We start from the raw sequence: 27314 nt of genomic DNA, 5'->3' as shown, positions 1-27314 counted from the left end.
CTGCGCGCGCGCGGGGGAGACGCGGAGACAGAGACCAGAACGCTCCGCGCGAGCAGGACACCAGTACAAGCGCCCAACGCGTCAAGGCGCTCAATGTCAAAGTTGCTGCAGCAGCGCGTGCATCTGAGAATGATGCACTGACGCATTTACATCGCACTGACTCCTCCGTATCACAACATTGGCACAGTGACGGTTTCATCTTTCAATCTACAGCTGAGGAACTGATAGACACTTGATGCTGCTCACTGGTGAGAGGTAACCTTCCTTTTTATATCATTAGAAACGTGAATCAGAACATGATACAGACCTGGCAGATCAATTGCAACATGGTATAAACCTTGTGTATCTTTGGTCTATAAGAGAGTAGCTTGAGTCAGTGCATTGAGATCTGAATGAGGCAACTGCAGTGGTCCTGATGTCCCTTGCAGCGTTTCACTGCATGTGTCCAGGTGCAGGTGACCTCTTATTTAATTGCATGCAAGATTGCACCTGTTATAGAGGTGGTCTTGTGCAAATAAAGTACAGGTTGAAACAGCTAGAAAAATCATGCATTCCTGTTCCAAGAACACACAAAGTCGTGCATGCCAAATAAGATCTGTATATCCCATTGCACTGTAATTCTATTGCAACTGACGATGCATATTGCAGTTTTCATTGCAGAGATTGTACAGCCCATCACTGTCTGATGCATGAATGTATTTGAGATGCTGTTAACATGCTGATGGGAGTGTATTGATTATAATAGCACTGAAATGTCATTTGAAGGATTCTCAGAAAAGCATTCCTGTTATCTAATCATTGTTAGTAATAGTTTTTCTCTGAACAGGCCCCTGAGAATTTTTATATAACGTGTTAATCTGCTCACGTTGTGCATGAAGTATAAAGTAAATTGAGGAGAAGCAGGTCATATGCAAATTCTTATTTGGTCAGCATTCCTGGGGCACTGTGATCTATGAGCAAAGCTTACGGTGCGCCACAGGCTAGCACAGATGTCCTCCACTGATACTGATTTACTGCGTGGAAAAAACAGAGAATAACAGATATTACCAAGCATTGTGAACATAGCAGCTTTTGTCTCGAAGGAATAGTTCAACCAAAAATGAAAACTTGCTGAAAATGTACTCACCCTCAGGTCATCCATGATAGAGATGAGTTTGTTTCTTCATCAGATTTGGAGAACTGTATTTCTTTTTTGAATTACATCACTTGCTCACCAGTGGATGCTCTGCAGTGAATGGGTGCCGTCAGAATGAGAGTCCAAACAGCTGATAAAAACATCACAATAATCCACAAGTAATCCACACCACTCCAGTCCATCAGTTAAAAAAATAAGACGTTTTTAATTTTAAAGGACAGCTATTATGCCCCTATTTACAAGATTTAACGAAATGACACGCACACGGTTAAAACGTTAGCTAAGCACTATAATAACATGATTTAGAGGCACATTACCTTCAAAGATAAAAGTAATCCACTGCGTCCTCAGTGGCTCAGATGTTGGGAGAAAATGAAGACTCTTATGTTCAGTCTTACATCCAAACACAGAACACCGGGCTTACGAGACATTGCTGCTCGAGCGCGGCGAAAATGGAGGACAGCATACAACCAAACCCAACTCGATGAGGGCGGAAACTTTGGTAATGCAGGACTGTCAGTCAGCGGCCGTGGGCGGGGCCTAAACAATGTGACGTCACACAGAGGCGTACCTACATGAAGTGGGGGCCCAAGCAAAATTAATCAGTGAGGCCCTTCTATATATATATAAATTTTTTGTTAATGTATCTTTGTTACCTAGTGATATAATTATACACATCTAACAGTATATAATGCACAAAAAAGGACGCGCGCTCTCTCTCACTCGGATGTGCATGCTCAAACCTGTGCACTCAAATCTATAAAATTGTCTTCTCTCCTGAAATTAATTTATGTTTGATTTGGAGTGGAATAGAGTGTGGGCAGAAACATAAATTGGTGCTTACCGTTGTCCTGTTTCCTCTTTTCCTCCTCTTTTTTTCGCTTCAGGCTGCCTGATTTGTCCTCTTCTTTATGTTTAAAGGGGTCATATGATGCTGCTAAAAAGAACATTATTTTGTGTATTTGGTGTAATTAAATGTGTTTATGCGGTTTAAGGTTAAAAAAACATTATTTTCCACATACTTTACATTACTTTTTCTCCTGTATGCCCCGCCTTTCTGAAACGCGTCGATTTGTACAAAGCTCATCGGTCTGAAATGCAAGGTGTGCTCTGATTGGCCAGCTATCCAGTGCGTTGTGATTGGCCGAATACCTCAAGCGTGTGACGGAAATGTTACGTCCCTACCATACTGTGATGATGCCCTGTCCGGCCGGAGCGACGGAGCCCCTTCGGGCCAATTTTCACGTCATAGTTCAGACGCGGGCCGGGCCTCGGGCCTGTTTTAGGCTTCTCCTTATTTTTATATTTTAGACATCCATCAATTAGTGATGAAAAATTGCCGTGCTGGTGGAAACAACATGAGACCGTGCTACCGCGACTATCAAGAGCGGCTCAGCGGTGTTTAGTGTCCCGCAGCAGCAGCATGTATGGTGCATGCCGTCAGCGCAGCTGAACAGTTCTGCGTTCAAATGCATAAATAGGCTTAAGCTCGCCACAAAGCATGGGCAAAAGTAATTACCGTAATGTGTCAAGGGGAAAGAGGAAGGAGATATTTGAATTATTTACTAATAAATAGTGTTTTCTGAGTCTGTGTTGCAAGGGTGAAGTTGCCGATCCTGACTCGCCATCTTCTCATTAGACAAGCCTTAAGAGAGAAGTGCATCTTTACGGATTATGATCATAATGAAAGTTTTTGTTTTTGATTTGTTTTATTTCCTTAAGTAGTCATTTAAAGCTTTCTATAGATATATTTATCATGTCTGTGAGGCATGTATTCGCTGAGTTTCGGTTCATTTTTGTGAAGTGGTCCTGTTGAAGACCGAGACGGCAGAAAGCGCATCATGTTTGTTTTCTTTATTTTATAAAAGCACAATGTTTTGTTGATATTGTGAGTGCACGCAAATAAAAGTAGGCCCTTTACAGCTACGAATTATGTATTACTCTTACCTTTATGAGCAAAAATGACGGCGTATCCACTGAAAAAAATGCAAGTGATTGCGCTGGCACCTCCATGTCCTGCAGAGCGCGCTTTAGCTTCCACTCCCGCACAAACTATTGGATATAGCCACATTTATCTAGGTTTAACGTTAAAACATTGTTATATGCTTGAACTGTTTTATATATAGATTTTATTTTAGACAAGTCGTGTTGATTTGAGAAGGCTAAATTGATCAAACATAGGCTCCCTGTCTGCCGCTAGCCGCTTGGTCGTTACTTTAAAAAACAAAAACATATATTTAACGAACAAACGTTTTTCTAAATTAACTTAATAAAAAACTAAACGAAATATAATCACTTTGCCATTACATACAAAACTGAACTATTTTAATAGCTTGAACAGTAGTATAAGCTGTTTTGGAGAAGGGGGAAAAAAAGGTCGGGCTCGGGCCGGTAATTCTGATAAGCTGTCGGACACGGGCTGGGCTAGGGCCTATATTTGAGGCCCGTGCAGGGCTCTAGGATGGAGAGATGTCGCTGCGTGTTATAGCTATTAATATTAACATTCTTGTTGGTTTAAATGGTCGGCCATCGGGGGCCCCCTTAAAATGCGGGGCCCCAGGCATTTGCCTGCCTTGCCTGCCCCATTGCTACGCCTCTGACGTCACATTGCTCAGAGAATCAAAACGGCACGTCTGATGAGACTGATTTGGTTTAATGGGGATTAGAAAATAAGGAGAGGGTGGCTTTTTATCATTGTAGGGTGGTTGTGTTCACACACTGCCAACACATATTTATGTCCAAGCACCATGTAAAAGTGGATTTTGCATAATAGGTGCCCTTTAAACCATTGCTTCTGTTGCTGAAATACAACTCCTATATCCATAATACTGCTTTCTCCAATTAAAAAGTGGTCTGGTCTGAATCAGGAGATTCCACAGATCAAGCACCATTTACAAGCCAAAAACAGGCCAGAACAGCTCTAAACAAATATGTGGGTGGATTTGATTGCATGAGGACAACAAGGGATGGACTTTTTCACTGGAGGAAGCATTATTATGGATTATGGACTTTAGCCAGAAGCTTAATGACGGATTTGTTTCTTACAAACATGCAGCTTTTGGCTTCACAAGACATTAACTGATGGACTGGAGGATTACTTGTGGATTATTGTGATGTTTTTATCAGCTTTTTGGACTCTCATTCTGACGGCACCCATTCACTGCAGAGGATAATCATAATTCATAATCATAAACCCATTCACCAAATTCAGACTGTTAATAGCGTTTTTGTGTGCAGTTTGCATTAGATGGTTTGTAAACTGTAGACTGTGGGTGATCTGCAGGTGTACCAACTGAGGCTGTGACTACTGTGAAAGGTTGTACAGATGACACAAATTTAGTAGAAAATGTGTAAAGCCTTTGTTGTTCCACACATATTCAAAAACAGATTATTTGTAACAGGGCTAACACAGATTTAAGATGCAAAAGTTGAGGGTGCAGGCAAGGATCCAGATAGATGCAGTTTATGTACATCAGTAGACGAGTCCAAAACCAGAACTCAGAAACCAGGGTAAATAAATGAGGTCAAAACCAGAAACACTAGGGAAACATCAAACAGAGAATACTCAGAAACTGCCGGGGCAACACAAGGAAAACACTAGCAAAGCAGGCAATAGGACTACATACTGTGTTTAAATACTGGGAGTCAAAAATGAAACTGATTATGGTGCTAGTTATGAGGTGGTGACACACATCAGATATTACATACATTTATTTCACAGACATTACTCTGAAAATAAGCGGAGATTATAACAGCAAGTACACTGAAGAAAAATAGGATTTACACTAAAACAATTTGGTAACACTTTATTTTAAGGTGTCCTTGTTACATGTACTTACTATTATAATAACAATTAATTATGCATAATTACATGCAAGTAACCCTAATCCAAACCCTAACCACATAGTAAGTACAAGCAGTTCATTAATATTACACAATGTTTATATGTATAGTTACACTGTAACAAGGACTCCTTAAAATAAAGCATAACCAAACTATTTTTACTCAGTAATTGCTAGTAAATTCCACAAACAATTACAAAGAAATGGAAAGTAACACGTTGAATTAAATGTGAAATGTTGAAGTAGAACTGTATTTTCTTATAAAACATATATTACAGTTATCTTTATTTACAACTTTAAAAAACATTATTACAGTCTATATCTTGCTGCTAAATGCATCAAAGTCTTGAATATCTCTCTAAGATTTTAGCAAATTGAAGACAAATCTGTATGATTTACATGGTTTTATGACCTGCTCACAGCCTAAGGTTTTGGGTAGAGCTTTATCCTTACTTTTTGAATTACAAATAGTGGGTTTTTCGAATCCCATCTTACAAATTTGTACGAAGTTACAACTTGCTAAAATACTTTTTCTTGCTTGTATTGTGTTGTTGCACCTGAAGTCCTGGAAAGCAGGCTGGGTAAAAAGATTTTGGTGATTTCAGCCAGCTCTTACATCAGACAGGTTAATGAATGGTCATTTAACTAACATTACAAACCTATAGAACTAGGGAGAAAATGATCAAGAACGGTGTGAAATAGTGAAAATAATAGAAATAGTGAGATGTTATTTCTACCAGTCCACTGCCGACACTAAATGGCAGCTAATTTCCCCTCAAGAACTAATTGTATTGATTGAAAGTGACCTTCACTTTTCACAATCACACCAGGTCAACTCACTTACTAATTACTGAATGAGAATAGAGGAAAGACACACTCCCTTATACTCCTTCAACCTCTTCTTCGCAATGAGGTTAGACAAATACGACCTCTAAAAAACCTGAAACGTGGATCCAGATGTTAAAATGAAAGCCATCGCTGGAAACAGACGCAATGTTTGCGAAATTCCATCGAAACTTTATACAAATATGAAAGCTGTGGGTGGCAGGATTTGAGTCCAAGAGCAAAGAATCCAGGAAAAAATAGTTCTATGAAATTGTGAAATAGTGTTAGCGCAATATCTATCCTTGGCTCTCTTCAAACTGTGATTCCAGGAAACCATATTGCTTTTGTGAGCATGTAAAGATTATCTGTCCTAGACTGAGTTTTCAAAACAAAACTCAAATGTGTCATTACCCAGATATTACAGCACGTCTCTCTCTCATGGTTTGGCCGTAGATTACACAAGTACCATTCACAACAGTGTTTACTACAAATTATCCATCCTTATCCTGTTGCTTGTAAATGATACAGGAATACAGCTATCTGCACATAATCATCAACAGGTGAAGTGGTGTTGTGTTCTGACATTATATCTTAATGGGAAGTAGAAAGCATGTTAGTGGCTTGGCGATTTCCCTGTTGTGTAATGGAAGCGTTGTCGGATAGATGTGAGCCGAGGGGTATCATTTACTCCATGGTTAGAAACCAGGACAGTCGAACCCATGGGGTATATTCCACTTTGTTGTCTCTGTTGTCCATTGAAGTCTATGGACCTGAATTACATTGTGTATGTAGCTTTTACCCAGAGTCAGCGACTCAGCGGTGGACTCGAGCCAGTTGATGGTCAGCTGTGTCTGCTGCATTATTTTTCTCTCACTTTCTCGGTCTTTCTTTTTTCTCTCAATTTCCAGGAAAGGGGTGTCAGTGTTTGGGATGCTTTCGCTTTTGTCTTTTTCTCTTGTTGCTCATTGTCTTTGGCAGTTAAGCGACACAATATCTGTCCTAGAAAAGCATCCACCCTTTTATTATCAGAGTAAACACTCTGTCAATGATAAGAAGTTTGATCTTCTCAGTGATTGTTGAATTCCACTTGTCTTCACTTTCAGTCAATCATTCAGTCATTCTAGAACCATTTTATAGTAACATGCTTTTGGTGTTTAAAATAACTTGATGTGTCAAAAAAATCATAATGTATGTGTTCTGTGAGTTTTAGAAAGAAATATGAAATTATGTTTTGTTTAAAAAAAAAAAAAGCCAATTTGGACCATTAATATTTAATTGTCATGACAATTAAGTTTAAAATTTAAATGTATTCATAGATTCTCATTACCGTAATACAAAATATCTCCTTCTCACTGTAGTAATCGGGGGGAAATAACAAAATAATTTGAATTGTTAACTATGCACACATTGTGGTAATATTTGTTGTGCTGCATTTAATTTATAATGGCTTAAAAATCATAACAGTAATTGTATTAAAGTAATGTGAATCATATAAAAACAGTTGCTCATATTTTGGACTGAAATGTGAGCTGGGCACGTGGCATTTTGTTAGATTCACAACATAAATGTCTGAAATGAAAATAATATTTGCAGATCTACATCTTCGCTATCTAAAGACTTTTTTCTGCTTAGAAGTGAAAATACACTCTTGGAAAAAGTATGAAATATTACTAAACACTGGTGAGGTCTTTGTCATCATTTGTTCAATTTAGCTAACTATACACTCTAAAAAATGCTGGGTTAAATATAACTCAGCGCTGGGTTAAGGCAAGGCAAGTTTATTTGTATAGCACATTTCACACACAATGGTAATTCAAAGTGCTTTACATAAAATAAAAGCAATAATCACAACAATAAAACAAGTAATTTAAAAACTTTGAAAATTATTTTAAAAAATTGATTTAAGAGGTTTAAAATGAATTTAAGAAGACGATTATACATATAATATAGTGCAATCAGTTCGGACATCGCACAGAGCTCATTCAGTAAATGCACAGCTAAACAGATGAGTTTTGAGTCTGCATTTAAATGTGACTAATGTTTTAGCACATCTGATCTCTTCTGGAAGCTGATTCCAACTGCGGGTGGCATAATTGGGTTGTTTTGAACCCAGCTATTGGGTTGTTTTGAACCCAGCAATTGGGTTGTTTTGAACCCAGCTATTGGGTTGTTTTGACCCAGCTATTGGGTTGTTTTGAACACAGCTATTGGGTTGTTTTGAACCCAGCAATTGGTTGTTTTGAACCCAGCTATTGGGTTATTTTGACCCAGCAGTTGGGTTGTTTTGAACCCAGCTTTTTGGGTTATTTGACCCAGCTATTGGGTTGTTTTGAACTCAGCTATTGGGTTGTTTTGAACCCAGCTATTGGGTTGTTTTGAACCCAGCAATTGGGTTGTTTTGAACCCAGCTATTGGGTTATTTTGACCCAGCAGTTGGGTTGTTTTGAACCAAGCTATTGGGTTATTTTGACCCAGCTATTGGGTTGTTTTGAACTCAGCTATTGGGTTGTTTTGAACCCAGCTATTGGGTTGTTTTGAACCAGGAGTTGGGTTGTTTTGAACCCAGCTATTGGGTTGTTTTGATCCAGCGGTTGGGTTCAAAACTTAGGCATGAATTGTCCCTTTTTAACCCAGCATTTTTTAGAGTGTAGAAGGCAGAAATGGTAGAAAATAGAATACAATTTATAAATTGTGTAGGGAGCATATGACATTCATGCCTAAGTCATGCCTGAATCGATATACAAGTTAAACTCTATCAATGGTATTTGTCATATTCTGTCATTTAGTTCAATAACAAACTCTACAGTAATGCTCTTACAATGAAGTCTATGATCAGTGGATCAGCCTGTGATGTAAGACTTCATTAAAATACATACTATTCTGAAAGTATAACTGTAAGGCATATACACATTATATGTGTTAACATGAGACAGGTGTGATAAAATGTATTATCTTTTAGCTCCTGTCATGATCATAAACCTAACGAAACCAATGACTTTATGATGTACTGTACATAAAGAAAAATCTATAAAGATATAACCAGGCATTCATCTTTTGATAGAGGTTAACTTGCTTTTGCACCCAGAACATTCCTGCAGCCTTTTGATTGATTCATGGAATTATTATTGAGTAATGAGGAATTTAGCATTGTGCATCAAACTTTACCATGTGACCAGATTCCAAGAAGATGAGAAACTACAATTTTGTTGTAGGTGTGACCAGAGTGCTTTAAATGGTTATGCAGGGGACCTGGAAATAGCTTCTGACATCACTTTTTGTATCCTTAGTGTTGGAACGTCCCCTCCCATCTAGCCAGCTGTAATACCAAGCAATGTAAAATATAATACGAATTAGTTCATGCAATGTATGCATCATTTTTCAACAGCCACTATTTATTAAGACTAAGAGTTTTTTGTAAGGGATTTATTGCAATTGGGCCAGATTTTCATAAGACATATGATACACACTCTAAAATAAAAGTTATTCACTTACACTCTAAAAAAAATGCTAGGTTGTTTCAACCCAACTTTGGGTCAAATATGGACAAACCCAGCTGTTGGGTTAAATTTTTTAATTAAATTTGTAACCCAAAAGTTGGGTTAGTCCATATTTGACCCAAAGTTGGGTTGAAACAACCCAGCATTTTTTAGAGTGTACTCATGTCTTTCCCTCCACTGCAGCTCCCAAATCAAATAGTTATTTTTATATCGATTATTAGTTCCAAATATGTCAAGTTTGACATCAGTGACATCATACTTTTTAAAATATAATATTTATTATATACTATATAATAGTTATTATTCTATTATTCTATTCTGCTCATAAGTTTGCATATCCCTTGCAGAATATGCAACTTACCTTTTCTGTTAAATGGAGGTAAGACAGTCATATGGATTTGGAATGACATGAGGACGAGTAAATGATGAAAGAATTTTCATTTTTAGGTGATCATTGGCTCAGTATGTCTTAATATACTTAATACATAAAATAAAACATGATAATTAAAAAGACAAAAATATCTGCAGTGTCTGATCATGTTGATTATCGATTCCAAATGAAGAATGGATTGGCCCATGCAGGGCTTATTCACACCGTCTAAATAAAGCAGAGTAATCAGGAGCTGGAAATAGGTTTGTGGGATGCGGTGATTATCTGTCACACGCTCACACAAGAACCAGTGACTATTTAGTTCCACACAGCTCTGCCTTTGATGCAGTCTATGTATCTACACGAGAGACTGCTTCTGAACAGGGTGCGGTGTGTTGAAAGCACCCTGGGGCAGACAGCAGCTAATTGAGTTTGCCATGCTGTCATTGGCCGCTGATGCCGATGAAAGCCGGGTCAGGGTTAGGAGTTACGTTCAGAAGTCAATAGGCGAGGGTGACAGTCACGCAAACGGGATTAATCTATATGTGCAACTGTTTTAACCAGGTCATGTCTAAGATTGTTTCTCTCTGGGAATTTAATGGCATTACAGGAAAGGGTCGCATTAATTTAAGATCATTTGTTTATGATGTTAATACAGTGAATGTTTAAAGAGGATCTAATGTGTTTAGACTCTTCAGTCACACTTGAAAATGTTTGAATGTCATTGCATTAATTAACAAACTATCAAACCAAGTGGTGACTGCAAATAAATAATGCTAAGCTTTTCTCTGAAGTTTTCTAAAAATGTTTGCAGTCACATTTAATATTTCTTCATTTAATATGTAAATGAATATTTATAACATTTATCAGAGTAACCATAGGTGTACTTCATCACATTACCTATAATGGCAGGTCCTACTATTTTCCGTATTCAATTTAAACAGTATATATAGGCTATCTAGTTAATTCATGAACCTCTAGATGGCACAGGCTGATAGGTCTTTAATCTGCTAGCGATGCCAAAATTCACTACATGTCACAAGCTATTTGGTCTCTTCATATTACATTTGGTCACATTTGGTCTCTTCTCATATTAGCAATAATTCTGTTTGTGTTTAAACTGTATAATGTTTTATAAATGTTTTATAAAAATATGTTTTGTCTGTAGACTGTCTTGTAATAAAGTATCTGTCTGTCTGTTGGATCTGCAGCCAATGAACTTGCTTGCTCAATGTTAAGATACTTTATTTCCCTGTTTGTTGTAAGTAAGTGCGCTATAAGAAACCCTCCACCTCCCCCAGCTCCACCTGTCTAGATCTGCTATAGTGAATTTCATGCATGCTATTTGTGCAGCATAAGTATGTTTTTATGTTCACAGCAGCTTGTTTTGCAGATCTGTTTCGCCAAGACCAAATACATTAACACTGTCATATCTGTTAACATGCTGAATTATTCTGAGAGTTGTCAATTATTTTATCATCTATCATTTTAACTTAAAGGGGTCATATGATGCGATTTAAATTTTTCCTTTCTCTTTGGAGTGTTACAAGCTCTTGGTGCATAAAGAAGATCTGTAAAATTGCAAAGACTAAAGTCTCAAATCCAAAGAGATATTCTTTATAAAAGTTAAGAGTCAGCCACACCTACCTTAAACGGCTCGTTCTAACACGCCCCACATGTCTACGTCACGATGTGGGAAGATTTGCATAACGTCGCCCAAATGTTCACACAAAGAAAGAAGGCGTAACTTTTATTCTGGCTGTAGTATTGTTGCCGCCGCCATGTTGTGAATGCGCTGTGTGATTCGTTTATAATGGGTTTTCATGTTTTTGAATCATCGCTCCGGCCTGACAGGGCATCATCACAGTATGGTGAGGGGCGTAACATTTCCGTCACACGCTTGAGATATTCGGCCAATCACAACACTCTGGATAGCTGGCCAATCACAGCACACCTCGCTTTTCAGAACAATGAGCTTTGTAAAAATCGACGCGTTTCAGAAAGGCGGGGCATAGAGGAGAAACAATAATGTACAGTATGTGGAAAATGTGTTTTTTAACCTTAAACCGCATAAACACATTTCATTACATCAAATACACAAAATAATGTTCTTTTTAGCAATATCATATGACCCCTTTAAAATATATGGTCGTGTTTTTTTCTCAATTATTGTTTAAATATGTGCTTATACTGTCTTTCATTAAAGTCAGCTCTACTTTGTTTGAGTTTGTTGTTTTTAAGTGTGCCTTAAGTGTTCAAATTCTTTTTGGGGCCACTCTAAATTGCAAAAACCAAAACTGTTTAATCTGTAATGACCACACAAGGTATTTAGCGCATGCTTCAGTTTTTAGAAATGGAATACAAAAATGTATTTGTCTGTCAAATAGGGGTGTGCGATATATATCGTCTGCGATAATATCGTAATTGTTGTTTTAACGATGTGCGATTTGACATTATCGAGTATTTTGCAAAAACCATTCAAAACATCCCTACAGAGCGCACGCATACATTACGTGAAGTCTTTATAAACAGATTAAACTTTATAAATGTGATTTTCATGCGCATCTCGTCAGTAAAGGCGCTCCTGTGATTAGAAGTAAACCTCTAGCACATGCTTTCAGATGGAGCGGCATTTACTACACAGAGCCGTGGTTCACTGACAAGCTACATAAAATCGCAGACGATTCATTGTCGATTTTGAACGCGATTTTGTGTAGCTTGTCAGTGAACTACTGCTCTGTGTAGTTAATGCCGCTCCATCTGAAAGCACATGCTGGAGATTTACTAATAATCACAGGAGCACATTTACTTACGAGATGCGCATGAAAATCACATTAGATTTTTTGCACAGTCCTAGTGTGAACTGTGAACGTAACCGTATAAAAGACACAAATACAGGACTGACAACCGTATTCTGCTGCTGTGTGAACGTGGCCCAAATAAATTATTTATGGGATTCCAAATCATATCCCAAGTTCCAAATTAACCTGGATGTAGAATTGAGTTGTGTCCAGTTTCAAGTTCTTTGGAATGCAAAATTAGAATATGCAGTTCTCAGTATAATCCAATGAGAGCATGGACGCGCTACTAGGTTTTGGAAAAGAGCAAATGTCACACCGGTGTGTAGATTGTTGATTGCATGTGTTTACACCTGTGCAAACAGATGAGTGAAAGAACTGTAGTGTGTGCTCTGATTGAAATCATAGTGAATATTCACCACGTCTCTCATCGGGACGCTTTCAATCACACCTGCCGTCAGGATCAGAGCGAAACTCATCATCAGCTGTTATTAGGGCTCAGATCAAAACCATAGCAACAGATGTGTGCCGTATAATGAGTAAAAGGGGAGAGGTGCAGTGCACTGTGGGAGAGGAAGCTAATCTCCATTAGTTAGCATCAAAATTAAGCCTTCTGCTCCAATGTCAGTGTTCCATGACAAGCGTCATGAAGGCTAACAAATGGAGTATGTAGCATTGAAATGTCTGTTCATTTTTGTGAATCAGTTTGTTTGGACTCTAAAAAGATTCAAGATTTGAGTCTGGCATGGCAGTGCTTTATTTTAATTTTGCATCACAATGTAATAACTTGTTCTTCATCTGAAACAACGCCCACTTTTCATGATCCAATCAAGTTCCACCCTACGTTTTAGCAGAATACGTTTTCACTATCTAAGGAGAGCTGCCATTTAGCTCAATTGCCATTTATCTGACAGCTGTTTGGCAAGCACATCACACCTGGAATGACCTGCATGGCTCCAACTTTGCCAGCTGATGCTCTGTTGTTTGTGTTTTTTGAATGGACTTCAAGCATAGCCAGTGTAGGGAAGTCATTAAGAGCATTTCATTGATTGGTAATGTGACAGTAGTTCAGGTTTTTCACAATCGTGTTACTATCTTTTTACAGTGTGACAAAACACTACATTGCTGATCTTTGTCACATTGACTTTTATCTCATACTTTTAATTTAGTATCCCATAATTTACATTTCTTTATGTAATAGTTATGATTTAGTATATCATCATTTTGACTTTTTTCGTCTCAATTTTGACTTTTTGTTTCATAAATAGTATCTTATAATTCAAACCTTTTTGTGACTGTCAACTTTTTATATCATAGCTATAGCTTAGAATATCCTAATTCAAATGTATTGCCAATTTCGACTTTTCATTTCATAAATATGACTTAGTATCTTATAATTTCAACTTTTATGTCATGATTTCAACTTCTCACCTCGTATGCCTTATTTTGACTTTTCATACCATTTTACTTTTCATCTCACAAATATTAAGACTTAGCATCCCATAATTTCGACTTTTGACCTCATAAATTTGACTTAGTATCTTATAATTTCAACTTTTGTCTTATTTTCTACTTTTCACCTCCTAAATATAACTTAGTATCCCTTAATTTCGACTTTTGTCATCATTTCGACTTTTCATCTCATGAATTTGACTTAGTACCTCAAATTTCAACTTTTTATATTATAAATATGACTTCGTATCTCATAATGTTAACTTTTTAGCGTAATTTTGACTTCTCAATTCATGACTTAGAATCATATTATTTTGACTCTTTATGTCATTTTTTCTACTTTTCACCTCATTAATATCACTTCATATCTTATCGTTGTGACTTTTATGTAAATGTTGACTTTTTATATCATGAATATGACTTGGTATCTCATAATTTCAACTTGTATGTCATAATTCTACATTTTTGATGTCATAATTATGATTTATGTTGTTGCGAGACAGAAATGGGCTTTCATATATAAAACACTTTTTCAATCAGGCGGCTTGACTGTAGCTAGATGTACAGTACATCAAATTACTCAAAGCTTAAAGCACGACACAAAATACAGTTTGGCGGTAGCCTCCCCAACACTGCACGCAGCACTCTGCATTATTATTATTCTTGATCCACAATGACACACAGACTGTGGGAGGAAGGAGCTCTCTAGCAGAAGATGACACACCCCAGCCCACTGCTACCAACATCCTTCATTAAAACACACTGCCGTTCCAGCCGTTCCTTACAGACACCTTCCAGCTCCAAAGAAGAACAACCCTTGTACTCTTGGGTGCTTACAACATTTTTGCACAATCCTTTTTATAAGATATGTGAAGTGGTTAGATGCATAAATTAGATGATTTTCAAAACATCAGACATTATTCAAATGGCAGTAAAGACTCTCAGTCTGTAAAAGTGTCGTTTCTGGGTTGACATGAAGGTTATACTGCAGTCTTTGTATTTCTCTGAACAGAACCGAGCATGTGGAGTTATTATTAGCACAAAGTCTCTTTAACAGCCTTGCATGACCGAGTGGCATTCAGTTCTCAATCTTGCCTGGATCTCTTTTGCTCTTATCTCTGATTCTATTGTTGTCCCATTTTAAAGGCAATTGTTGCCACAAGGACATTATAGCCTTACTACAACGTAATCTCACCAAGATTTCGTCAGGGACGTACTGTACTAACTTCTATTTTGAGGTTTCAATGAAAACAGATATATATTTAATCATCTACCAAAAAATTCACAGTGTGTACTACATAACCTGATAAGACATAGAAATATTAAACGCTAGCCTTTGTGAGAAAATTCCTGAAAAGAGTACGCCACCACTGATTAGATACTGAGAAAATGAACACAAATCGCATTGTAATTATTCAAACTGTTTATAGGATGGACTGGCTGAATTGTATGGGTTAGGATTAGTAAATAGTGTTGGTAATATCTTTCCATAGTTGGTAGTATAGAGAAAACTCAGTTTGATACATGTACTCTTCTCCCTAACAGACGACTGCTTTCCAGCACTCACTTGTGTATTTGTGATATGAAAAATACTGTGCCATCTTTGCACATAGGTAGTACTAGTTACCTTTTTGAGGCAATTACCTGAGCCATAAATGCCATGTGAGCTGCAGGAGAATCGGGTGTGTAAAATACTTCAATAATTTTACTTGATTACTATAATTAAGTATTATTTGTGGGGATACTTTACTCACATGCTATTTAAATACTTGGGATCTTACTTCATGGCATTTTTCTCAAGAAAAAACATGTATACTCCTTACAACTTTATTTGCCTTGAAAAGTAATTTTTTTCAGTGTTGTTCTGTAAGGTTCGTTGGTCTGGCCATTATTATCCAATCACATTTGTCATGTTATTTAGCTAAGCAATAGCTAATGAGAGTGGAACAGATAATGACGAGTGGAACAAAAATAAAAAATAATAATGTAAACAAAGTTAAAAAGATTTTTTTGAAAACAGCACCTTTCAAATAGTGATAAATTACCATTACAAAAAGTTTAATTCATTGTAAATGCCTGTGTTTATAGATGTTTTAATTTTGGGTGGGTAATTAAACTTTTAAAAAAAATACAATTTAATGTTTTAATTGCAATTTTAAGAACTTTTTTACTTTACGCATTTATGGTAAGCTAAAACCTACTTTGATGTTGTTTCTATTGAAACTTGTATGTTGAGTATTTAAATATATATGTAATTACACATTTGTAATGACGTTGAAATTTAGTACATTTAAAATATATTAACTTTAAATGTAATATTGAATATTTAAACAGTTAAATGATATGATATAATATAATACTTTACATGTGCTTAATGTTAGTCAACACATCAAAACAAGTGTACTTCTTTAAGCCATGATAAAAGATATTAAAAAATAATGATTTAAATGATTTAAAAATGATTTGACATTATTAGAAAGTACGCAAGTCTACTTAAGTGTGTTAAGAAACATAGCAATGAAAATGAACTCTTAAGTGCACTTTTATTTAATTCATATTATTTTATCTGCAAGTAGTGTTTTTTTATATTCATTAAGATTTGAAGTACACTACAAGTGCACATTCAACACAATTAAGCAGACTTCTTTTCCACAAGGGGATGTGTTTTACCTTCAAATTGTGCATTTCAGGATAAATTCATACAAAATTGGCAGTTTGCACAGTGTACAAATTCTTGTGATATCAGGTCTGAAACATTTGAATGCAGCCTGCCATTGAATATTTAAATTTGTTATATTTTAAACAAATATTTATTGGAATGTATTAATATGTTATCATTCAACTATAGAAATAAAGCTTTACGAATTAAATTCAACTCGAATTAAGCTCAACGGCATCATTTTGCTGTGTTGCTGTGAAATTCAATCTGCATCGACTTCGGAAACTTGTGCAAATGTGTAAACGTATCTAGTATAAGTAAGAGAATCCAAACACATTTTTATGTGGAACTTGAGTCAGCAGTGAATAATGTTCCACCCCAGCTGTACTGCGCCTCTCTCTGTAAGGTGTCTGCGGCCCATACTAGAGGAGTCTGGACACTCCCTCGGTCCAGGTCGGTGAAGGGCTGAGGGGGGCGGCTCTGACAGCGCTTCTTTGTGTGAGAAAAGGAAGAGACCACACCCCCTCACTCTTAAACCACGCCCCCTTTGCTCATGACATCATAGCCAATAGTTAGACAGAGCAAGAATTTTGACTCCTGGGGACAGACAGAAGAGAGAGAGGCATTGTAGGAGAACGGACGGAAGCGGTGTGGGATGAGTGAAGCATGCGGGACACACACACACACACATGAGGAAGAGGGGCGGGGGTGGAAGAAGTGGCCAGGAAAAGCCCTGCGTTGTGTTGTCCTGGGCAGGGTTTCACTGGGTCTCCTCAAAGGTTTATAGTTTGTGGAGTTGGAGGACGACTGTTTCTCAGATTTGTCAACAGGACACTCAGGACTTCTAGTCTGTGCTGATTTTTCTTTTTAAAATAAAGGATCTCTAATTTTGTGGCAGAAGTCTGTTTACAAATTTGGAAAAGTATGAAAAAGGTAAGGAAAAACTTTAGAGTTTGGGTTAAGACATCTGGGCCTAAATGTAGAAGGTCTAGTTTCAGATTTGCTTCGAGTCTGAGAAAAGTGATTGCACATTCATAGCTCAGAAGATTTAACTGAGGTCTCAGTTGTGTGCGTTCTTAAAAATAAAGGTTCTTTATTGGCATCTGTGTCTCCGTGAAGAACCTTTAACATCCAAGGAACGTTCTGTTCCACAAAAAGTTCTTTATAGTGTAAAAAGGTTCTTTAGATTATTAAAACGTTCTTCACACTAAGAAAAAAAATGTTCTTTTAAGAACTGTTCACTGAAAGGTTATTTGGGGAATCAAAAATGGTTTGGAAAAAAACTTTTGGAACCTTTATTTTTAAGAATGTAGAGCTATAATATTTTATCCTGAGATTTCTTTTTTCTTCTCTGAGTTCATGTTGATTGCAGACTTTGGTATCTGCATAGAGCTGAGTTTGAGAAGTCTTTAGGATCTCTTCTTAAACTTCCATAAGCAGGAGCCTTAATCAAATGTCTCCATTTGCTTTTCATTAAATCCAGTTGAGCGGTGATTGAGATCATCTGAACTCCTGCGTTCTCTGTCTGCACTGGCAGAGTTAATAATCCTATTTCAGGAGTCTTTCATCAGCAGTCGTGTGATGGGTCGGTCTGTACTGACTGCACAGTGAGCTGCTGAAAGCCATGCTGAACACAGGCATCTTACGTAAACCGTTAAAAATTAGGAATTTTTCTGTTCTTTGACTTGCTTGGATGCCTGAAAAGAAATTTTGAACAAACCAAGTGACCAAATGAACTTTTCCGGATTGCCAAACACTAGCTGAACATGTTCATATTGGTATAAACTACGCCTGCGGTTACTCAAGTACATCTGTGTGTACCTGAGTGAAAATTACATTATACCTTCATTCAGTATCACTTGGAGAGCAGTTGATGAAAAGTCATTGTTCAGAAATGAATGAGAAAAACTGCTTACTAATGCCACTTATTGTAATGATACCATACATAATGTACATACATTTCTAAATATGCCAAAAGACAAAGATAAAACCCATGACCAAAACAGAATACAGATGGGTGTACAGCTCAACAGATCCAAAAAAATCATAATAAGCTCCAACCAAAATTGTATTGTCCTTCTGGTGGAGTCGTGCACTTTAACTGTGGTTCACTCCAAAAGAGCGATATCTGAAGATAGGACATTCAAGCTGGGATAGATGGATCCAAACACAGTTTCAGCGTAACTTTTTTAGCAGTAGTACAGGCAGCAGACAGAATCCTCCTTCGATTTACAGACAGTGACAATGCAGCCTCATCAATTAAAAGAAAAAACAGTCCATTTGGATCTGAGTCTTCAGAAGATCTGCCAACAAGTCCTGAACTGAGGACTAGAAGGGCTCAATCTGAGAACGGTCCCTAAACTTATGCATACATGTACCCAGACTTGTGCTGCTACACAGGTGACAAAAAGGGTCAGGCTTTTTTTATTCATCTTATATAATAAACAAGGAGCGGTATATGCCTTATGAACTTATAATGAATCAGTTAATGAGCCTGGTTCTTTGAGGTAACAAAACAATTTCTCCAGACAGTGTGCCAATCAATCACTGTGTTGAGTTTTCTCTCCCAGAGGCACATAACCGGAATTGGAATTGGAATTGGAAACCGGTCTCTGAATAGCCTTTTCAGGAACACCAACTTTCAAACAACAGCAAACAAATGAAATTGCTCAGGCATGCATGCTCACATCTAAAACATAAGTTCAAAGACATAAGTTTCTTTCGAGAACATGTCCTAGTCATATTTGACCCCAAAAGACAAAGATAAAACCCATGACCAAAACAGAATACAGATGGGTACAGCTCAACAGATCCAAAAAAATCATAATAAGCTCCAACCAAAATTGTATTGTCCTTCTGGTGGAGTCGTGCACTTTAACTGTGGTTCACTCCAAAAGAGCGATATCTAACACAGTTTCAGCGTAACTTTTTTAGCAGTAGTACAGGCAGCAGACAGAATCCTCCTTCGATTTACAGACAGTGACAATGCAGCATCATCAATTAAAAGAAAAAACAGTCCGTTTGGATCTGAGTCTTCAAAAGATCTGCCAACAAGTCCTGAACTGAGGACTAGAAGGGCTCAATCTGAGAACGGTCCCTAAATTTATGCATACATGTACCCAGACTTGTGCTGCTACACAGGTGACAAAAAGGGTCAGGCTTTTTTTATTCATCTTATATAATAAACAAGGAGCAGTATATGCCTTATGAACTTATAATGAATCAGTTAATGAGCCTGGTTCTTTGAGGTAACAAAACAATTTCTCCAGACAGTGTGCCAATCAATCACTGTGTTGAGTTTTCTCTTCCAGAGGCACATAACCGGAATTGGAATTGGAATTGGAAACCGGTCTCTGAATAGCCTTTTCAGGAACACCAACTTTCAAACAACAGCAAACAAATGAAATTGCTCAGGCATGCATGCTCACATCATATTACTGTAATCCTGGAGGTTTTCTTTATAGAGCTTCTTTAGTTTAGATTCCTTGCACACTGTGTCCCATGGGTCTGCACTCTGCACCCACTGTTCTGCCTGAGTCACTTTTGCAAGCTGTGCTTTTTGAAGAGGGTTTTAAGAAAGCTGCAGCACAGCAGCTGAGGAGATGTTGCTTTTTGTTTGGTTTTTTTACTATATGAACTTAATGACTGAACACTGCTCTTAATGATTCTCTAGATAATACTGTGTGGCTATATAGGTTACATAAATATATGTCAAGGTTTCTAGTTCTAGAGACCGCTAACACTTTCAGTTTGTGTTGGTTTGAACATGTATTACAGTAGGCTGTACTTTAAATGTTTTTGTTTATGTTTGATTGGTTTTGTGGTAAAAAGCGTTTAAACTCCATTGTCGCAGTCAGGCTTTATTTAGCATGGTGCTAGATGTAATGCTCAGCAGCACAGTGTTTAATGTCATTGTGTGCTGTTCCTGTTGGCGATTGTCCATGCACTTCTCATTCATGACGATGTTCTGTACTGGAGAAGTTTATGTCTGCTCTCTAGTGGTGTCATAGGGAAAACATGAGTCCTGGCTTGCTTTTAGCTATAATGCTAAATACCATAGTATTTGAAGTTATCTTGTGGTATAAGTCTCAATGATTCACTTAATGAAGGGGATCCATAGAGGACAAATATAGACAAATTTGCATTCAAACTTTGCATAAAGACTTGACATGCCAACATCCGTAGAAGAAAATAAGGGCACCTTCAGTTTCAGAGAATGTTACGTGTCCAATTATGTGACAAACTATGGCCAGTATGTAATGAGTACATATAATAATATATTATACTGCTCTTTTATTGGATGTTTCATTCGGCCTTGTTTTTTAGATCAGTGCTTCTCAATTCCAGTCCTCACGTTCCACCGCTCTACATATTTTGCATGTCTCTCTTATTTAACACACCTGATTCAGATCACCAGCTCGTTAGAAGAAAGCTCCATGAATGAACTGTGCTCCGACTGACATGATCCCTACACAGTGTTCATTGCTCCCTAATCCCTAAGCACAGGAAATCTGTTGAAGTTTACTTCACTTCAGAACATTCATTCACGGATTTACACTACGCCACTGTCTTCACACACAGACGCAACTTACTGGAGAAGTGTGACATAATATACCTCGTGAATCCTGTGATGTCCACTTCGTAGGGCACTTACTGTCGAATAGAACAAAAGTCTGAAGTGATAAGAGATATATAAAATGTGCAGAGCGGTGGGACGTGAGCGTTTTTTATACATGGTTTGGCTTTCTGACGTGGTTTTCTCTTAGATTCCCTTGATTTAATGGGATGAGAAACAGCATTGTGGGTTTTTACACTGAGTTCTCTGTGCCTCTAGTATCCATACTTGGGTCGTCATCAAGAATGTGTCTAGGACTCTGGGCTCTTTCATGTTCCCTAAACTGATGAGTGACGATAAAAGTATCTTGCTGAAGCATACTAAAATTCCAACTTAATCCATTTTCATATCAGTGCTTGGAATGGAATGTAACAACAAATCAGAAAGAGAGTTTGAATGGATCTTGTGAAAAATGTCAAGATTATATGCCGGTCATATTACATCCTACAATAAAAATAAAGAAATATCAAATTACATACATTTCTTGAAAATTAATTAATCATTCTGTCGTATTTTCCTCTGTCTGCAGGTAAGATAGAGAAGGTTCGTCAAGTTCCTCCAGCATCGCCGTGCTCTTCAGATGGAGCTCTGCCCTCGCCGCTGTCTGATCTGGGCAGTGATGATTCTGGAGGACAGCGACCCAAGAACTTCATGCAGACTTTGATGGAGGACTACGAGACACACAAGGTCAAGCGCCGAGAGAAAACTGACGACAACAGTGTAAGTCTCTTATGGTCAGGTTCAAATGTATATAATGGTGGTAATCAGTAATATAGTACGGTATAATTCATTGTCAGTGGATTCTTCCTGTCTACAATTACATTCTTTCAGACATCCATTTGCATTTACAATCAAAACATTCACTTTCACTTTAATTGGCTTAACTTAATTGGCTTTAATTCTATAAAGGAATTTGTGATTCCTACTGCTAAAGTAATATCGCCATGACTTACACCAGAAACCATGTTCCTCTTTTTCATCTCATGCAAAGAAAGTGAAGAAACGGGACTTTCCAGCTCATTTAGAAACTGAGTTCATAAAGACTTTGCCAAGTCAAAAACCACCATCGAATGCATACTGAGGACACACTGTTTCATGTCAACCACAGGCTTTTTGTTTTCCCCTTTTGTTTTCTCAAAAATCAACACATTTCCTCTTAAAAAAGCTATTATTTGGAGAACAAACTATAAAGTGCCCGTGTTTTGCAACTTCGCTGCACTGGCAGTATCACATTCCATTATTATTATAACTTCAGAACTACAGTAGTGGTGACAATATTGGTCTCTGAGGATTAAATTCACTTTCCGTTATGAATGCAAAATAAATCCATGACAATAACTGCAGCTTTATGTTGCACTTGTAATTTTGCTAAGTAAAATAGCCAAATATTTATAAAGTCCTCATTAAATATTTCCTAAGGCCTTACAAATGACATCTGGCATCACATTTAAACACAATACAAATTCATGCTTATTTTTACTCTGGGAAGGGTGTGGCCAAATATTGAAGACTGAGGTGGATCAAACATAAAACTTAAAGAATCAGCCATTTAAAAAAAAATGATATTGGTCAACCACAGATCTAAAATAGGATGACAAGTCTCTCTCAATGTCTGTGGTTGTGATGGCCCTGAACTCACACAAACAAATACCTCAAATTGTCAATACATTTTAATAAATATAGTCTATACACCTGCTCCTTGAAAAAAAAACAATAGGGAACAGCCCTAACAAAGTAAAGCACATTGTTATTTCAAATGAAGTCATTAGCTTTACCCAGAGCACACGGTATTGAGCTATTATCTACTTTCAAAAGCTGTTCTCTACACAATAGCAAGTGTTTGCACATTAACGAATTCTTCCTCTTTCCCTCTCGTCAGTATGTCCGCTCAGTTACAACTGAGGTACTTGTACAATGCTTGTTTCAAACTACATTGTGCCTTCATTTCAAGTGTTATTGCATGTTTTTTGGGGGGAAAGTTGTAGCAGTGCCAAATACTTTGACATAAGAAAAGTGTTCCGAAGAAATCATTGTATTATATGTGGTATCACTGCATCATTCATTACATACACAATATATAGAGCCACATTTTGAAAAAGTCAAAGTATTTGCACCTACATGATCTACTGTATATCCAAAGTGCAGTGTCACGATCCATTCCCATGAAACCTGTGTCAATGAACTTACAATGTCCAGTCTTCATTTGATCATTTTACCACCTCCATTCAGAGTCCTAGTATCTCAATCCTAATGTCTCTTTGTATTTGTATATTTTACATAGTATTCAAGTTATTTGAGAACTTCAGATTGGACATTTAGGTTCACTGAAATAAGACGCAAAGCTTCCTGTGAGCCTAACACTTGGCACCTGGTTTTACAACAGTATTTCTTTTGAAACAGCATGGCTGTTCTCTTTTCTGCTTTATTATTTCTGCTTTCATTCTGTGTTTGCACTTAAAGGAACACGCCACTATTTTTGAAAACCCTAGAGTTAAACAGTTGAGTTTTACCGTTTTCGAATCCATTCAGCCGATCTCCGGGTCTGGCGGTAGCACTTTTAGCTGCAGCTTAGCATAGATCATTGAATCTGATTAGACCGTTAGCATCTCGCTCAAAAATGACCAGAGTTTAGATACTTTCCTATTAACTAGCTGGGGACTATTTTCAGGCGCTGCGTAATATCATTGCGCCTGCTGCACCCATGGTACGGCAGCAAAGTTCCTTGATTATTACACCGGAATGAGAGTATAGTTCCTAGCCATATCGGCCTAGAAAATCTCAACTTTTCATTTTCCGTCGGTCTTAGTACACGATGTAACTACAGAAGAGTCAAGTTTTAAATAGGAAAAATATAGAAACTTTTTGGTCATTTTTGAGCGAGATGCTAACGGTCTAATCAGATTCAATGATCTATGCTAAGCTAAGCTAAAAGTGCTACCGCCAGACCCGGGGAGAACGGCTGAATGGATTCGAAAAAACGGTAAAACTCAATTGTTTAACTCTAGGGGAGTTGGAAAATGAGCCTATTTTCAAAAATAGTGGCGTGTTCCTTTAAGCTTGTATTGTGTGTTGTGGAGTTTACATCTAAAGCGGTTTTGGACAATCAGACCCAAACTTGTACCCAGCATGAAACTGTTTGGAACAGGTGTGGTCTAAAAAGGACCATCTGGTGTGTATGTTTGCACATGTGTGATTAATGTTTTTAACTAAATGTCTTATAAAAATAAAAAAAATGATATTGACATTGTTTTTGTTGTTGTGCTCAGTATAAATAATGTATTGCCTTGCATACCTACCACAGTATATAGCATGGTATTGTAAAATAACACATCATACTTTTTTATTAAAAAAATTCTTACAGAAAATAAATAAATAAATAGAAATTTTAAAAAGTCATAATAATAGTAAGTAAATAAGGGTTAAAGAGTTGTAGCCCTTCTACAACATACTTTTTTAGAAGAAAAATCAAGTTATATAGATAAAATATCATTGTAAGTCAACAAAAGTTTATGGTTGCAAGGGAAATATGCTATATGTATATAGCTATATATATATATATATATATATATATATATATATACTGTATCGCTATGGTGAAAATACCATTATAACATTTAAAAAAAAAAAAAACGTAAGATAGCCATTTCCACATATTTTTATGTTTATCTTCAGGTTCTGGAGGCAACACGTGTCACTCGTAGAAAAAGTAACATGGCCCTCCGGTGGGAGGCGGGAATCTACACCAACCAAGAAGAGGCTGAGGAAGAGGAGGAGGAGGAGGAAGAGTAAACCAAACTTTCAGAGAGAAAAACCAGAGGGAAAATATGCAGCAGGACAAGCACAAGTATTTATTGGGAATTCAAACCTCTCAGAAGATTTGTTTCTGGAGCCTATGGGGAAAAAAAACCTTCTCTTGACATTGAAGACTAGAGATACTATACCGCTTCACATTTCCACTACCAAGTTATTGCTTTTTCTTTTGTGCTGATATGTTTTGAGAAAGTGGAATATGCAAAGACGAGAATCGAGGATTTTTGGCATTAATGTAAGATTGGTGTGAAGAACATATTGCATTTGGACTTCACATATATAGAGATGTTATTGAGCGGCTAAGGACTTTGGAAAAAGAATGGTAAATATGGGATAATATTATGTTATTAGTAGGAGGAGCTTGGATATAGATGATAGCGTGCTGACTGATCTGATTTCTAGCTAGATTATTGACATTTCAACTCTGGTTTGATCAGGATTGGTGCCATGTATATGAGTTCAGCCGTGAGCCCATTTAGAAAGCAGAACTACACAAATGTGTCTTGCAGTGTCCGAAAGGGCAAAATACTGTTATTTGTTTTCCTGTTAATCACATTGTCACATGATCAGCCTGTAGGGATAACAAATCGTTGTTCAGAGAGATCATTCAGCGGGAAGCTTTAATGAGGAGGACAAATGAAAGTAGGGCACAAATATTCACACCCTTGAAAGAGGTTTGTGAGAGCAGACTCTTCGCCCAGACCGATATAACAATAAATCCAAGCAGAAGAGGAAGAAGGCTTTGTATGGGCAGCAGCTGCTTTCTCCATTGACGAAAGACAGGAAATGTGTGTGAAATTAAACTTTAGGATGTTATTGCTGTTCGCAGTCGAAGGCACCTGTGTTTGGATTGAAGTTTAATGTAATGCAGTGCATTTAATGGCTGATGTGGATTATTTGGGAATGTTTATGTTGTGTTATGTGTAGTGCAGGAGAGCAAAAATGAAGGAAAGGATTGCATGCTTTTTCCATTAATCTTAATTTAAAAGGGTGAATATTTCTCTTTACTTACATTGGCATTTTTTAAGCCTTTACACACAAAGTGTTAATGCAATACCATTATTTAATATGGTTTCAAACACTTTATTGATACATATGCACACATGGATGTCTGAAAGGTTTATTCTTTGTTCACTTTCTTTAAAAAAAAGACAGTTGGCAATATAAAATATGTTAGAACAAGCATCTATACAGGACACTGACATCGGTGTACGTGTAGCATAAAAGAGACAAAGCAGACAAATAAATGGACAAATCTTCTTCTATATTTAATCTTTGACTTCTCATTTTTGCCTTTGGTCTTTGGCATTTTTCAAGCCACAACGAAGACAATCTCACAAGCTTCATTCAACAATGTGGCTTTGTTGTTTTTTGTACCCTCCACATATAATATATATATTACACAAAAGTATTTAATGGACTGCTGTCCTTTTATGAGTATACATGAAGTATTTGTAGTGTCTGGATTAGAGTGTCCTCAAACTGCAGGCAAAAAAATACAGTTATGCATTGTAATAATGTCTGGGTGGCGTATAAAGTTACACCTACAGAACTATAAATGTTCTTGCAAAAGGTGCATCGACTTTTTTTAATGGATGAAAACAGATATTTGTTGATCTCTGGATACTGACTTAATGAAGTGTTCGTTTGTGTTGATGCTTGACGTGAGATTGTGTAATGACCATCAGTTTTACTCAGAGCAGGATATTGGATTTTTACTTGGATTCTTTGATATGAGATGATTATTGTTGGTGAGCAAATTATTAGAATTTTATAAGGGGAAATATTTTTATTTGAGCCGTGAGATATATTCAGTGTTCCTAATGGAAAATAGTTTTGTAAAAACGACTGGTGTTTTACTGCACATTTATTCATATATACTGTGTTGTGTGTATTTGAGGGCCAAGTATGCCATACTATATGCATTTACAGAGGTTTTCATTAGTGCTATAGGCAACATTACTAGCACCGAGAAGGTAAAGTATTGACTGTGATGCTGACGGGTTTTGCATCATGAAATGTGCAGCATTCAAATGAAATGTAAAGCCAGCTTTAGCTTTCCTAAAGATGACATGCTTTTGTACTATAATGTATGAGGGATGGACAAAAATGGGTTTTTTTACCTCATAAAGCTAACTTATAAGAAATAAGCCAATGTTCAAATCTACAATAAATAGGATTCCTATGGCATAGGATGGTGGCCAAATTGCTTTTAATGTAGACTACCAGAAGAAAAAGGAACCATTAGAAATTGAGCAATATTGCAGCCGTTGACGTGTAAAAGCATTATGGCAAAAGCATGAGCCTTTGA

At 37.1% G+C, this 27314-nt stretch overlaps 1 protein-coding gene across 3 annotated transcripts; it reads left to right on the top strand.

Annotated features, from left to right (window-relative positions):
• LOC107569384 (A-kinase anchor protein 2-like) lies at nucleotides 1-26153 on the top strand. 3 transcript variants are annotated; one of them, XM_016255461.1, is made up of 4 exons: nucleotides 1-248; nucleotides 21723-21913; nucleotides 23073-23096; nucleotides 24866-26153. In XM_016255461.1, the coding sequence occupies exons 1-4, from the start codon at nucleotides 236-238 to the stop codon at nucleotides 24980-24982; spliced, it is 345 nt and encodes a 114-aa protein (XP_016110947.1). In that variant the 5' UTR covers nucleotides 1-235; the 3' UTR covers nucleotides 24983-26153. The 3 variants fall into 3 exon arrangements, 2 of the variants coding, with proteins under 2 accessions (XP_016110947.1, XP_016110948.1); XR_001606895.1 differs by lacking the exon at nucleotides 23073-23096 and having other exon boundaries at nucleotides 1-255; XM_016255462.1 differs by lacking the exons at nucleotides 1-248; nucleotides 23073-23096 and adding an exon at nucleotides 21353-21624.
• Nucleotides 26154-27314: the final 1161 nt, after the last annotated feature.

This window comes from Sinocyclocheilus grahami, unplaced genomic scaffold (assembly GCF_001515645.1).
Source record: "Sinocyclocheilus grahami isolate Dianchi unplaced genomic scaffold, SAMN03320097.WGS_v1.1 scaffold1341.1, whole genome shotgun sequence".
In the NCBI taxonomy this organism is placed as follows: Eukaryota; Metazoa; Chordata; class Actinopteri; order Cypriniformes; family Cyprinidae; genus Sinocyclocheilus; species Sinocyclocheilus grahami.
The sequence above is the reverse complement of the archived record's forward strand: the minus strand, read 5'-3'. Positions and strand labels throughout refer to the sequence as shown.

What these genes read in the sequence shown, in the direction of transcription:
- LOC107569384 (XM_016255461.1), top strand. An exon ending in AGAAAACTGACGACAACAGT is followed by an intron (nt 21,914 to 23,072) that starts GTAAGTCTCTTA and finishes CCCTCTCGTCAG; the next exon opens with TATGTCCGCTCAGTTACAAC. An exon ending in TCCGCTCAGTTACAACTGAG is followed by an intron (nt 23,097 to 24,865) that starts GTACTTGTACAA and finishes GTTTATCTTCAG; the next exon opens with GTTCTGGAGGCAACACGTGT.